Source organism: Mchenga conophoros, linkage group LG9, assembly GCF_057382185.1.
Source record: "Mchenga conophoros isolate Kocher_MC1m ecotype Shallow Benthic linkage group LG9, M_conophoros_male_GT1.1, whole genome shotgun sequence".
Classification (NCBI taxonomy): Eukaryota; Metazoa; Chordata; class Actinopteri; order Cichliformes; family Cichlidae; genus Mchenga; species Mchenga conophoros.
The window spans coordinates 10,266,091-10,280,441 of NC_140534.1; the positions used below are offsets into that span (position 1 = coordinate 10,266,091).

Below are 14,351 nucleotides of genomic sequence, written 5' to 3' on the forward strand. Positions count from 1 at the left end.
ACATGCTCTGTCGTCCTCTCTAACAGTGATTGTGTGTTTTCTGTGTGTGTGTGTGTCTCAGACTGTCAGATCTTTGCACCTGCAGTACTATGAGTAGTTTATTGAAGGGTGAAGGCAGGGAGAGAGATGGACAGAGAGTGGAGATGGCCCTACGCCAAATCAATGTAATCACAGCCCTTATCGGACAGCCATTCAATCTGAGAGGGAGCTCGTACCGAGAGAGAGACAGGCTGAGGAAAACAAGGGGAGACAGCAAGGCAGGGCGGGAATAAAGAAACGCAGAGCTTCGCTCGCATTCAGATGTCTGCACGTGTATCGCCCCCTCCCATTCCTCTCATCTCCTCCACCAGCCTTTCATTGCCTCTGATGAGCTCCCAGGCTATTGTGAGTCCAGGGTTATTTAAAAGCGACACCCCCAGAAGAAATTCCTGGGGATCGCAGGGCCCGTTCTTATCACACACAGCCAAAGCGGCTCCACCTGAACCCTGAGGGCCAAAGGCATCGATGGACCGACTTGTCCTTCACTCCTCGTCCTGCTGTTGAGCGAACGCAAACTGTGGCGGGGCTTTGTTGTTTCGGGATAAGAGGAATCGGAACAACAGCAGATAAAGGAAACATTAATAATGTTCGTGCTCCACTTTTGGAGCTTTGCAGATAGATCGGTGCACATGCATGTTTTACAGCTACACCCTCTTTTCTCCACGTGTTGAAATTCGTATTTTAGCTTTTGCTGTTCTGAGGTCTGATACATATTTGCATTAAGATGATGTCACTGTGAGGAAAGTTACTTGAAAAATGTAATCAGTTACTCATTACATATTAACATCAAGTAATCATCGGCAGTCCATCAGTGGTGCTGTTAAACATTTGATCCTCTGCTGAATTTATAAGTTTGCTCACTTACAATAAAATGATCAGTTACTATTTTTTATTTGTTATTTTTTGGGGAAAGAAATTAAGAGACAGAATATCAACCTAAAATCAGTTTTTTTTTAAAAAAAGAAACATTACATAAAAATTATAAATTAATCTGCATGTCATTGAGTCAAATAAGTATTTGATTTCTGACAACCCAGCTACTATTCTGGCTTCCACAGATTGGCTATATGTCCATGTGGCACACAGATTGCAGTCAATGAATGAATGAATCAATCAATCAATCAATCAATCAATCACAGATACTCCTGATCTCAGCTCATTATTTGCATAAAGCTCAGCTGTCTACAGTATCAATTTCTTCCATTCCATCTTCTCCACCACCATGGACAAGACCAAAGAGCTGTCGAAAGACATCAGTGACTGCAGATCTGCGCAGGCTGGACTGAGCTACAAGACCATCAGCAAGAAGTTTGGTAACAAGGTGACAACTCCTGGTGTGTTCATTCGGCAATGGAAGAAATTGAAAGATGATGGTTCATGGGATGATCATAAGAAAGGTGACAGATCCTCAGCTGAGACCCCAATCACCACGAACCACATTGGTAACCTACTGCACCATAATGGACTGAAATTTTGCAGTGCCTACAAGGTCCCCCTGCTTAAGTAGGCAAATGTACATACCCGTTTTAAGTTTGCCAGTAAACATCTAAATGAGAAGGCTTAGGAGAAATTGCAGGGATCAAATAAAACAAAATCAAGCTCTTTGACGTCAACTTGATGTCTCATTTTTAGAGGAAGGGAAATGCTGTGTGTGACCCAAAGAGCACCGTCCCCACAGTCAAGCAGGGAGGTGGAAACCTAATGCTTTGGGGCTGATTTTTTGCAAACTTTACCACACTAAGACGTCAATGAAGGTGGGCATGTACCATGGTTGGTCTTTTTGCAGGTCTTTAACCACACTGGAGGGGTTTCAAGCATGAATCCCTGTTTAAGGTCATGCATAAGTATCTCAATTGGATTTATGTCCAAACTTTGACTAGGCCACTCCAGCTGTTCGTAGTTTTCCCCAGTTTTCCTCCAGCCTTGATTTGCTGGAGTTCCAAAGTCCTAAAATGCCTTTGTAACCCTTTCCAGACTGACGCTGCTGTTCTTGAGTTGCTTTAGATTTTGGCATGTTGTGTTGACTTTTGAGATATTTTAGTCTACTTCGCTTTGACAAAGACTTTCTATTTAAAGGATTTCCTGATCCAACAGGTTAACGAGTGCTCAGGCCTGGGTGTGGCTAGTAAACTGAACTCAGCTTTCCAAAAAATGTGGTTAATCACAGTGAATTCATAAGTTAACAAGGGGGACTGTTACTTTTTCACATAGGGCAAATAGAGTTTGATAACTTTTTTTCCCGTAATGAATGAAATCAATTTAAAATCTGCATTTTCCCTTTTCTTGGCTTACCTTTCTTTAAAATCTTGTCTTTAAATTATGTTTATAGAAAGTGTTTTAAAGGATTTGAGCCAGCAACTGTTCATTTATAATCCAGTCGTTGACACAGAAAATGAGTAAGTTCCTCTTTCACATACCTGTTGCTTCACTTCTCCTCCACTTCTTCTCCACCCAACAAGGCACACATTTACAGCCCTGCAGTACTACAATAATGCAGGATAGATGCACTGTGTACACATGAACGCACAGCAGCCTCAGATATTAAGCTGCTCCTGTGTGTACTGTACAGTTCTGAATCCCATAACCAAAGGCTTTAATTCTGCCTTTTTCATGTCTGCCAAACACTTCCCAGAAGAGAAATTGATCAAGTCCTCAATGGAGGAAACATCAAATTGGCTATTACAGAAACAGAGGAGTCAAGCCCATTGAAGGGAAGAAATGAGCCATGAATGGAGCGAGAGGAGTGGGAAAAAGCAGGATGGATAGGAGGGTCTTTTGTTCAAAGAGGTGCGTCTGCACAAGAGAGAAGAGATGGGTAATACATAAGAGACACAGAGGATTGTTACCGTGGCAGGCGATTCATTCCAGCTCCAAGGAGCAACAGAAAAGGAGAGGTGAGATTGGTAAATGGAAGAGTGAAGACAGGAAAATCAGTGTGGAAAAGGAGAAAATGATCTGCAGGCATGTATTGTGGTATTGTAGATCTGGTATTGTAATATAACAAGCTGTCTGTCAGGCGATGAGATCAGAAGCAACTGTTATTCAGCCGTCACAGAGACTCTGCCCGTTGATTTTCTATAAGGGGAGCCTTTAATGTTGCATGATGTAATAAATAACTCAAGCTGGAATCAAAGACAGCGATTCTTATAGCTGTGATTATTAATGCTCCAGTGTGCAGAATTTACAGGGCTCTATTCCTAGAAAAGTAATACAGCATTGATTTTATTTTTCATTAGCATATAATCGCCTCTAAGTACATCTCTTCTATCTACATAGGGAGTGGGCCCAGTATGCTTCTGTAGTAGTCCAGAAAAGCCTTCCAGTTCTTTAAAGGTAGCTTTACATAAAATACAGCATTTATCAATGGATAACACATGATCTCAATTAGTGTACATACAAATATACAATCAAAATTTAGTTCTAGGAGGCATTTGTCCTATGTGATTTAACCACAGACTGCGTATGACAGATGGCTGAGGCACCCATTTGTTTGTGGACCAACAATGTGAGGTCTCGCATTTGGCATGTTGGCCTTTGTCATGTCGGTTTTTAGAGGCAGAATGTTTGGAGTACAAATTTATCAGCTACTACAAATTAGTTTAGTTCACATCTGTGAACTGTGTGGGTGCGTCGGTCAGACATGGATAAGTGCTAATTAAAATGGTAAATGGCCTGTATTTGTATAGCGCTTTACTAGTCCCTAAGGACCCCAAAGCGCTTTACACATCCAGTCACTCACCCATTCATACACAGGTGATGGCAAGCTACATTGTAGCCACAGCCGCCCTGGGGCGCACTGACAGAGGCGAAGCTGCTGGACACTGCCACTACAGGCCCTCTGACCACCACCAGTAGGCAACAGGTGAAGTGTCTTGCTCAAGGACACAACGACCGAGACTGTCCAAGCTGGGGCTCGAACCAGCAACCTTCCGATTACAAGGCGAACTCCCAACTCTTGGGAAGAGTTAAATGGGAAGAGCAGGCTACAACAACAGCTGGTTATAAGCTAACATTATGCCAGCTCACATTAGACCCGAGTATCCTTTCCTTTTCTTTCCTTCTGATAAACATTTTGTTTATATTGTCACATTGTAGGAGGATTTATTTGCTAAATGCCTCAGTCAAACTGTTACATCTACTTCCGAGAAAGTTTCATGAACGAACTGCAGCCAACGGCAGCAAAAACAACACTGCTACCTAACAACTCACTTCAGTATGACTGTCATCAATCAAAAGAGAGCTTCTCCGGCTCATTGACCTGTACCGGATCCTTTCAGAAAGTTTTACAGCCTCTTCCAGAGTAAATAAAGGTGGACACTTCTCACTCTGCATTGACAGCTGAGGTAAACAGCAGGCTGGAAGTGTTCCTTAGAACTGGATTTGATCGGTAGGCTGGTAGAAATATGCCGACTGGCCACAACTATTATGTGGAATAATCTAAATATAGTTTTGATCTCTTTTGGCTGACTGAAACATAGCAGCTAGGATTATGTACTTGAATTGGGAGGGGTACAAAAACAGAACTCAGTTAACCGCAATCTGCAATCTACTGACATCTAGTGGTGAGAATTTGACACCCTCTGCAAATCTTTAATACATGAGATAATTTAATGGTTAAGTTGTAAAGCAATCCACACCCGTACTGTGTGAAAGGCATATTAGCAATAGAGATCAAAATTTTTCTTGTACCAGGATTTAAATATAGTTATTTCTGCAGTAAAAATTGGCATTTTAACTTGGAAGTCTCTGGGGATTGACTTGCTTTTTGTACCCAGCCTCAAGTGGCCTTTTGAAGAAACGCAGAGTTTGGCACTCCATATTTGTTACATTTTCTGCCCCAGAAAGTGCCGCTTAGATTCAACATTTTCTCCTGCTTCAGGCTGTACAATCGGGTGCGAATCCAAACTCCTATGCAGCTTCTATGAAACGCCCACGCTGGCCTCTCAGGAACATTTTGCCTTGAGCCCTCATTTGCTCCTCACCCTGCTGTCAGCTCTGTTCCCGCCACAGGCCCAGCACCTCTGCCAGCGCCTGTGTTCTCAGTGCAGGCAGCTAATTCTCTCCACGGAGGCCGTGTGATCGCCGCTCACCTCCACTTTCCATCTACCGCTGTCTCTCTTTCACTTTCCTCTGCTGATCACTTTGTGTGCTTTGCTGCGAGGCTAATTATTTCAAAAAGAAATGTAGAGAGTGGAGAACAGAGTGACAGTCCAGTGTAGGCAGCAGTCGATCTTAGAGTGTGGAGATGATATTTACAGCATAAAAAGACATTGCTTATGTGCTTCATTCCTTTTCCAACCTGCTCTCTAAAGGTGTATCAAAACTATAATACTTACATAGCCATCGTATCGTTTTTGTGCATCCCTGCAAACCTGTATGTCTTCCAGCCTCAGAGTGAGGCGAGGGTGGCAGAAGGTTAAACCAAATAACAAAGCAGAGGTTCAGAAAACATACAGATGCAAAATTTCACTCACAAAACCATGTGACATGTCATGATGTCATTTGTATCTTCTTGTCTTCCACATAGGCTTGAGCAGTGCCGATTATCAGCAGCCGGGGAAGGCGTCGTGTGTGAGCGTCAACTGGACGTTGGGTGACGCACAGTTGGAAGTGGTCAACACCGCAACTGGACGGAGACGAGACTCAGGGACACCCTCACGTCTCTGCAAGCACGCCCTGTTCACCCGCTGGAACAGACTGTACCGCAAGGTGAGGGAAGGCACCTGTGGCGAAGGTCAAGTGGCTGAGACCTTATGACACCAATTCACAACAACAGTCACCTCGAGGCCCTTTATATAGTAAATGCCCTACAAAATACAATATAATGTTAAAAAAAACAACAACAATCAGACAAACCCCCTATGACCAAGCACTTAGCAATCGTAGGAAGGAAAAACTCCCTTTTAACAGGAAGAAACCTCCACAGAGGGACCAGGATCAGGGAGGGGCGGGGCCATCTGCTGTAACCGAATGCAAAGAAGAAATACTTGCATGAGCCTGGGCCCATCGCAGCATAACTAAGGGGGATTCAGGGTCACCTGAGCCAGCCCTAACTATAAGCTTTATCTAAAAGGAAAGTTTCAAGCCTGATCTTAAAAGTAGAGAGGCTGTGTCTCCTGAATCCAAACTGGGAGCTGGTTTCACAGAGGAGGAGCCTGAAAGACGAAGGCTCTGCCTCCCATTCTACATTTAAATACCAGAGGAACCACAAGTAAGACTGCAGTCAGAGAGTGAAGTGCTCTACTAGCATAATAAGGTACTAGATGGTCTTTAAGTTATGACGGGCTCGTTAACTACTTGACAAACACCACATCAGTCCAGATCAGTGACTCAGATCATCTGCCTAGCAGACAGCTCCTGCAGTGCAATAAAGCATTTCTTTGAGCCTTGATACAGTTAATACAGTGAGATATATATAAGCTACCTCAGGGTTGCTATGAAGACATAAATTAGCAATAAACACAAAAATAATTTTTCTTGTTTCAGTTTGAAACCTGTTTATTTCCTTTTGTAAAGTTGAGCGTTCACTCTCAGCTCGGGCCTCAAGTGGGTATTTGAGGAACTGCAGTGACCTCCAGATGAGCTTAGTTAACTCCAGTTTTATTCGATTCATCAGAATCACTGACTCTTTCTGCAGGACTTTCTCACAGCAAACATTTAGACTCGATGTTTTAGAGAAAACACCTAAACGGAACGCGGCGCCCGTCACACTAATAATTACACCGTTCTTTTGTTTGCTATGATGTGCGGAAATGTCTGCTGTAGATAAAGTTCCACCAATTGAAAAGTGAATTAAAAATAAACAAAACACTGCCCACATTGTATCTTTTAGTTCCCAGAAAAATATTACGATGTCCTATTTAATTAATATAAGGCTGAACAATAATCACATCTTACAAGTTTCAGCGCTCTGTGCCCTGCAAGTGCTCTCGTGCAGCAAAGCCAAAGGCATCGCTCAGTTATTGCTGGAAACAATATGGAATCCACTGCTATTAGGAATCCCGTGCGCACAGCCGCTACACACAAGCATTAACTACAGTGATGCATGCCAGCAGTCAAAAGGCACAGACACGTGTAGAAGCAGAGAGCTGTGTGCAGTGGAAATGTGGAATCTCCTCTCTGCCGTAGATACATTTGTCTGCCTGGCAGCATCTGCTGTCTGTGCGGCTTATCAAAAAGCTGACAGCTCGGATCTTTACCCGCCGCACTCTCATTTCCATTCTGAAACTTTACGTAACAGACACTGCCTGCATCGCCAAATGGCGGCCGTTAAAGCATAATGACTATGAAACCATAATTATTTGGAGAAGTACTCGAGGAGGCCCCCACCCTAAGTGCTCCCTGCGCGCCGCATATAAGGGGCCACGCAAGAGCAGTCGCACTAATCTCCAAAACAAACTTTTGCTCTCTCCCTCTCTCTCTCCCCACTTGTCTCCCTGCCGATCTTCATTGCCCCCCCACCTCCCCCTTCCTCGTGACAATAGGAATGCACAAAAAGCACAGAGAATGTTCAATTGCTTGTGAAATTTAAATGGGGAGATTACACAGCTGTTGAAGCCCCCCTCCACCCTGCGCCTGCTCCCAGCCCCCACCCAAATGCATTTGTGCCGGCTCATTCGCTTTGTTTTGCTCGCTAAACCTTTCGCCCCTCTGCCCCGGCTTTATTTCTCGCTCTCTTTCTGTTCTCCATCCCCGTCTTCACGTCTGACTCCGCTCTTATCTGACTCTCAATTTCTCTCTTCTTGTGTTTGTTTCCCCTCTCCACCCATCACTTTCTCTCCCGGTCATCCGCGCCCTCTTCAGTTGGGGATCCACGCGTCCAGCTCGGCGGACCGCCAGCTCATGTACGGCGAGGCCAAGATGGCGGCGCGCCCTTACCAGACAGCGAAGCAGCAGTGGTTCAGGTCTCTGCAGGAAATGGGCCTCGGCACCTGGGTCAAAAAACCCCCAGAGCAGGAGCAGTTCCTGCTGTCGGACTGAGTGAGAGAGAGAGTGTGTGTGAGGGTGTGTTTGTTTAAGCATCTCTTTTTTTTAGGGTCCAATGAGTCTATGTTTCACAACCCAGTTTAACCTCTAAACTCAAGGCTGTCAGCCCAGCATGTGTGTGTGTGTCTGCATTTCATTCTCCACGTACACCCAGGACGGCAGGCGGAAGGTTGACTGGACGTCTGAAAAGAAACGGGACACGAGGGTGGAGTTGGTGTTCTTTAAGCACACAAACACATGAGTTTAAGCAAACACCCACCTAAATGTGACCCACCACCACCACCCCCAAGCTCTTCTGTGGCTGTCAGGGAAGGGTGGGGTAACCTTGAGCGGGGATGAAAGGCAGCCACTATCTTGTCATCAGCTATTTCCGGGCCCCAAGGCTCCCGCTGAGGAGTAGAGCCACGGGGGAGAGAGCGAGACAGACAGAAGCAGAGGGAAAAAAGAGAGGGAGAGGTCCTCGTCCAATTACCGGCCCTGTCAGAGTGACGGGTGATAGAGAAAGAGGAAGGGAAGAACGAGTGAGGAAAAAGAAGGACGGAGCGTCGCTTCAGAGCTCACCTTTCTCTCTCTTCCTCGTTCTATCTCTGTCCTCCTCCTCTTAACTCACCCTTTGACTCTCCGTCGCTCCCTCCTTTGCCCTCTTTTCTGTCTCCTCCCTTGCCTCCACCTCCTCGTCCTTCTCTCCTCACCTCTTCCCGCCACGCTTGGAGTTTAACATGACACGAGGACAGGTTAATACACCACCCTTTTTTTCCCCCATCCCTCCCTTCCTCTCATCTTCACCCCTCTGGGTAAAAAGAGAAAGCGAGGTACATAAACGCAGCCATTACAGCTTGCCCTGAGTGCGTGGAGTGATGGAGGAGAAGGGGGAGTGGTGTATTTACTCTCCTCCTTTTGTCTTTTGACCTGCCTGACCTGAGTTTTTGTTTTGTTTCGTTTTTTCCACCTGGTTTCATGCCCGTTTCCACGCATCTTAATCGCTAATCTTGTCGCCACCAATAGCAGCTGCTTATGGAGGCGCGTCATCAGCCTTGATGCCCCGAGCAAGCTGTCATTCTGTGGTCATGACCACCTTGGAGTGAAGTTTGTTTTGTTTCTTTTTGTAAATTTGCACCTCACACTATTTTATGTCTTTGCATATTTCATGAACGCAGCATTTTACGTGATTTTTTTCCTTTTTTTGTCCTTTTAAATCAGTTAAATGTTTATAGTCTTCGTATTGCTCTGTCATTGCCGTTTTTGTCTCTAGTCAAGGTAGCGCTGCGGCCCAGTTCAGAGTAGTGAGAGTGACATCTAGTGGTCGCTCTTGTGTTTTGTCCTGCCCCTGCTGTGAGCCCCTGTCCTGGCAGCATTACAGTGTCACAGCTGGAGAGCTAAGCCTTTACTGGAGATCAGACGACTGGACACACGGGCGGCTTTACACAAAAACTGCATGTGGAAGAGTTTCTTCTTACATTTGAAATTTTAAAAAGCTGCAGAAGTGATTCTCCACATAAAAATGTGTTTAACAAAATGCTTAAAAACTGGGCAGTTTGCACTCAAACACACTGTGTGACATCCCCTTTTACCTAATTATGCACCCCTGCCTGAGAGACCAGGCCTCAGGGTTTATGTTGCTCCCTAAACCTGGATTTATTATGATCGTATCCATAATGACATTATGATCACCTGTGCAGCACTGAGTGACTGGGTGTTGTTGTGATTGGACTTTGCGATGAAGATTAATAGCACTGGAGCTGCCGTCTATAGGTGACTCTTAGTGACCACCACCTCTGTGGAGTGACTGTATTCACATTCTTTCATTCATGCTGGCAGCCGTTGTTGTGAGCAGCATAATCGCCTTGTTAGATGTTTAAGAAGGAGGCCATTCATCCTTGCTGTTGTCCAAACGGTGAGAAAACGCAGACCGTCAGTCGCGCTTCCTGCAGGCCCCAGATGTGTGTTTACATGTTAGAGGAGGCAAAGTTACCGTAAGCTAGAAGAATGCACCGGGTTTTTTAAAAGTTTCTTGACAAAGTCTTAATATGAGTGGAAACTGTGTCATTGTGTATAAATCCAGCTTTAGTAATGGCAGTTTTAATAGATTCAACGTCATATGGACCTGTTACGCTCATTTCTGTATTTTTATTCTTGCTTTGCATTAGCCACACCATTCTATCTTTATCTTAAACTGGGACTAAGTGCAGCCCGTTGTTATCTGAAATAAGCCATTCTACCTCCTCTCCTGTTAAAGCTCCTTTTTGGAAATACCCTCTGCAGAATTGAAGCTGAATTTTCACCCCCAGGGGGCAGCGATTTCCCCCAGGCTGTGCTGAGGTGTTTCAGATGCATGCTGATGTTTAGCTTGTCCTTCTGGCTACACCCATATCCTCAAAATGCTCCAATCATAGGTAACTTCCTTCTCAAGTTATCACGTTAACAAGATTTTCAGAAAACTTGACCTCTGACCTTGACGTTGAGGTCGAAGTCATCCAGTCTTTAAGTGATGGCGTGATGAACCCTGCTTCCGGGCCCAAACTACTCTGCATTTAATAAGGCTGTTGTGCCTCTCTCGGTTTTTATTACTGCTAATCATTTTAAAGCGCAGTTTTCAAAACCTTATGATGCAACTACAGCCCAGCCCATGCAGCAGCAGTATATGAATGTCTAGCCTCCTATTGATGGATTATCTCGGTGGTTCTCCTGACTGACGTTTGGTCCGTTTGCAGCATCCTGTTTGCAGCATCCTGTCATGTGATTGCATTTGTCCCTAACCACTGTGAACACTCACGTTAACTTTATCGAGTGGAAAAAAGTCCTCCGTTCGTTAGCGTTCATCCTCCAGATTCCCTGTTTGTATTCTGCTAACATAGCTGTGTCGCTAGCGATCACGTAGCATATCATTATATACCAGCTAGCACAACCCTACAAACATCACTTCTGTTTGCTTTCCTGCCTTCATTTATGTGGGAAGTGATAGCAGAGCTGTACGTCTTAATTTGTTTCAGAAATGTTCAGAATGTTCTGTCAGAACATGTTATATTATGTTTAGATGGAAACTAGCTAACTTCCTGCTAACTTTGAACTCCATTAAACTTCATAAATTCTGTTTTCATGGATGCCTGGATGTTAAACTTAATTGTTACGCCTGGTAGAGCAGGAACGCTGATCATTTTATTAGAGATGAAAGAATTTAGACTGTTTTTCAACTCTGAGTGATGCTGCAGTGATCGTTTGACTTTGGGACCTGCAGCAGAGTTTGGGCCCAGACACGGCTAATGACGTCAGACTTAAAGACCGGACTGAGATTCGAACTTGTCCAAGAATTTCAGCAGATACGGTCGGGTAGCAAGTGAAAATCATAGGTGACATCTTGTCTTCACAAAGTTGGGGGTCCATGTCGGCCAATGGGGTGACAACAATACTCAGTCATCAGCCTTTTACAGCTGTGGGGTAAGAAGAACGTGTAAAATGAAGGCTACATTTACTCATGACGCCTTCTTGTGGTACAAATCAGTTTCACACTAAAGTACAGCTCGGCCCTAGTTCGACTCCATTTAATGTCTCGTCTTAAGTTCAATTTGGAAGGTTTGAAACAGTTTTATACAAAGCGATGTTCAGGATATTGAGCCTCTGTGTGAAGCCTGGGTTTTTGGCTCACGGGGATTATTTACCCTGGTATTTAAAACTTTGGCCACGTTTAATACAACCATCAACCACTAGAAAAGTATCCACATCCATTACAGAAAAGCACAAGAGGTCCTCTTCGATGCGCTCACATTTGATGTAGCTAATGCAACATTGTTAATCCAAGCTAGGCTAATGGGAGTTTCAGTGAGAGCACTCCAGTTTTTAGACCTTACCTGTGCTAAAAAAAATGCAGCAGACTCAAATCTCGGATTTTGTGTAAACGCCGTCTGTGTGTCAGAACAGAGTTGGTCCTTCATCGCATCGCGCTGCACATTTGAATTTCTGAGAAGCCACATATTCAGACTTGCTTTGTCGACGTTTGTCATCGTTTCTGCACCATGTTCGATAGTGGCTTCATCAGCCATCACACAGATTTTCACACATTTATTTTCAGAGATATAATAAATATAGGCTGTGTCTGAATGGCAATATTCTACAAACAGTGTACATATGTAAAAAAAAAAAATAGAAAAAGTATAAAAGACAAAGTTGACAAAGATGTGAAAGAGATTCTAAAATGTCTAATTAAGATGTAAATTAAAGTCTATGAAGAATTGCTGCTAAGGTCTGTAAATTGCACTTCAGTAACAAATACAAAGTGAATGTTTGTACTGTATATGTGAATAAAACCTCAAAATCTTGTAATTTTATTTTGGTCTTTGAAGTTTTTTTCTCGTCACATTTACTGTCAGTTTGATTGCAGGGTGAAAGAGAACGTTTGACCCGGTAGATGGAGAATATTTGGTCTATACTGAGCACTGATATTGGCCTGTTCACATTTTCTCATGGCCACCTTTTTGTGCCATCATATTCTGAGGCTCAGAGCATCCAGACTATTATTAAAGAGGCCTCCCTTCTCCTGCATCTCCCAGGGGAAATCCATGGGGAAATGGTTAATCTCTGTTAAGCTCAGTGGCAGGTGTCACACAGACCAGCCACCAAAAATTAGCCTGGAGGAAGGATCGAGTGAGGACGAAGAGGGGGGAGGTGCAGGGAGTTTAAGGCATGTCTCCTCAGTAGCTTCCACCCCTTCCCCTAAGGCCACGGAGTCGGCTGTGTGCTCAACAATATACATCGTAATTGACAATTTGCTCCAGCGGCTGGTCACAGCCAGCCAGCTCTAATCTAATGGACGAGGACGGAGGGGTGAAGGTCCACAGCATATTCTGACTCCCAGTTTCATGCTGCTTCTCAGTGAAATCTAGGAACCAGAACACATGATATTGTGTCATCATGTAGGGTTACACCAGTGGGGTATGGTCTACAACAGTTTCAGATTTAAAAAAAAAAAAGATTTTGTTTAAAATAGAAATAAAACATGTAATAAATCCTTAATTCTATTCAGGTAGACGGTAAATATTAAAAATGCACTGGGACAAAGACGTTCTCAGTTTCTGACAGATGGTTACAATATGTCAAAACTAAGTAGGGACAAGTGGCTCAAGATTAGCAGGAACATGTGAACTTGTTAAATCTGGGGAAAAACATGATGAACTAGTTTGGAGGGACGTTACGCCTCCATCGGAGGCCGAAAGCTAACGGTAACATCATCCACTGAAACGTTGTTTAAGAAGAAACAAATATTACAGAGGAAACTGAACTTGTGAGCAGTGGAAACCGTGCAAACTTAATTTCTTCAAGTTGAACACTAGACCATAATAAGTGTCTGATCAGAGGTGTGGCAGAGTTTTAAGCTGTGTCTCATAGTAGTTTAGTGTACTGCAGATATGAATGTCTGCGAGCTATGTGGGAAACCAGTTTTTCGCACTTGCCTGTTTAGTTCAGAAAAACAATCTTCACAAAATGATGCCACTTTTATTTTTTCACGTGTACATGTTATTGCCCAGACTTACTAAACCAGCCTCGCGACCTCAACCTTTAATTTCTGCAAAAATATGAAAGCTTCATATGAAAAATTTTAGTTTGTGTTATCCACAGACTTTATTTCAGGGATCAAATCAGAAAATCACTGATTTCAAGATGAGGGACCCACAAGCATAAAAATGCTCTTTTCCAGGTTTCCAATATTATTTACTTTGTTAAGGTGAACGTTGTCTTAACTCAGTAGATGAAAACATATTTATTTACGAACTGTGTGCTTCAGAGAGGCTGCCACATTGTTACTGGTTGGAGATATAATCATAACTTAAATCATTATAACTTGTTGAATTTTTAATCAAATCCCAAGCTTTTTTGCTTTGGTGTTATCACTGATAACATTTTCTGATTTCCATTAGCCTCCTGATTGGTTCTTTCTTTATATAGTTAAGGAGGTGGTGTCTGGGCATCCTGAGCCAAGCCCCTTGTTGAGCTGGGGAAGCAAAAGAAGCAGACGGATCCACTTTATGTTCTTGGACATTAGTGAAAAAGAGAAATAGAAGAAGTTGAACACTAAGAAATAAAGTAGCTGCATGCCTGCTCTGTGCATCGCTGTGGCTTCCACATGGCTTCCTTTAAGAATGAGTTAACAAGCAAATTAAAAGTCTCATTAAATCCACACACCTCTTAAATCTGTTCTCATCAACACCAGTTTTACATTGTTTTTCGAAGCTACCTGATGAATAAAGTGCGCCTTTCAAAAACACATCTGAAGTGAACAAAAGGGAACAAGGGACTTGTGTTTGAATAGGATGAAAAAGAGATGTGAGACTGGA

At 43.6% G+C, this 14,351-nt stretch overlaps 1 protein-coding gene across 2 annotated transcripts in view; it reads left to right on the top strand.

Annotated features, from left to right (window-relative positions):
- Positions 1 to 12,342, top strand: part of adarb2 (adenosine deaminase RNA specific B2 (inactive)) — a 226,499-nt gene extending 214,157 nt beyond the window's left edge. For both annotated transcript variants that reach the window (XM_085286330.1, XM_085286329.1), the window contains 2 exons: positions 5,567 to 5,748; positions 7,843 to 12,342. In XM_085286330.1, coding sequence (XP_085142456.1) covers positions 5,567 to 5,748; positions 7,843 to 8,019 — 359 coding nt within the window. In that variant the 3' untranslated portion in view covers positions 8,020 to 12,342. The remainder of the gene's footprint in view (positions 1 to 5,566; positions 5,749 to 7,842) is intronic.
- The last annotated feature ends 2,009 nt before the right edge of the window (positions 12,343 to 14,351 follow it).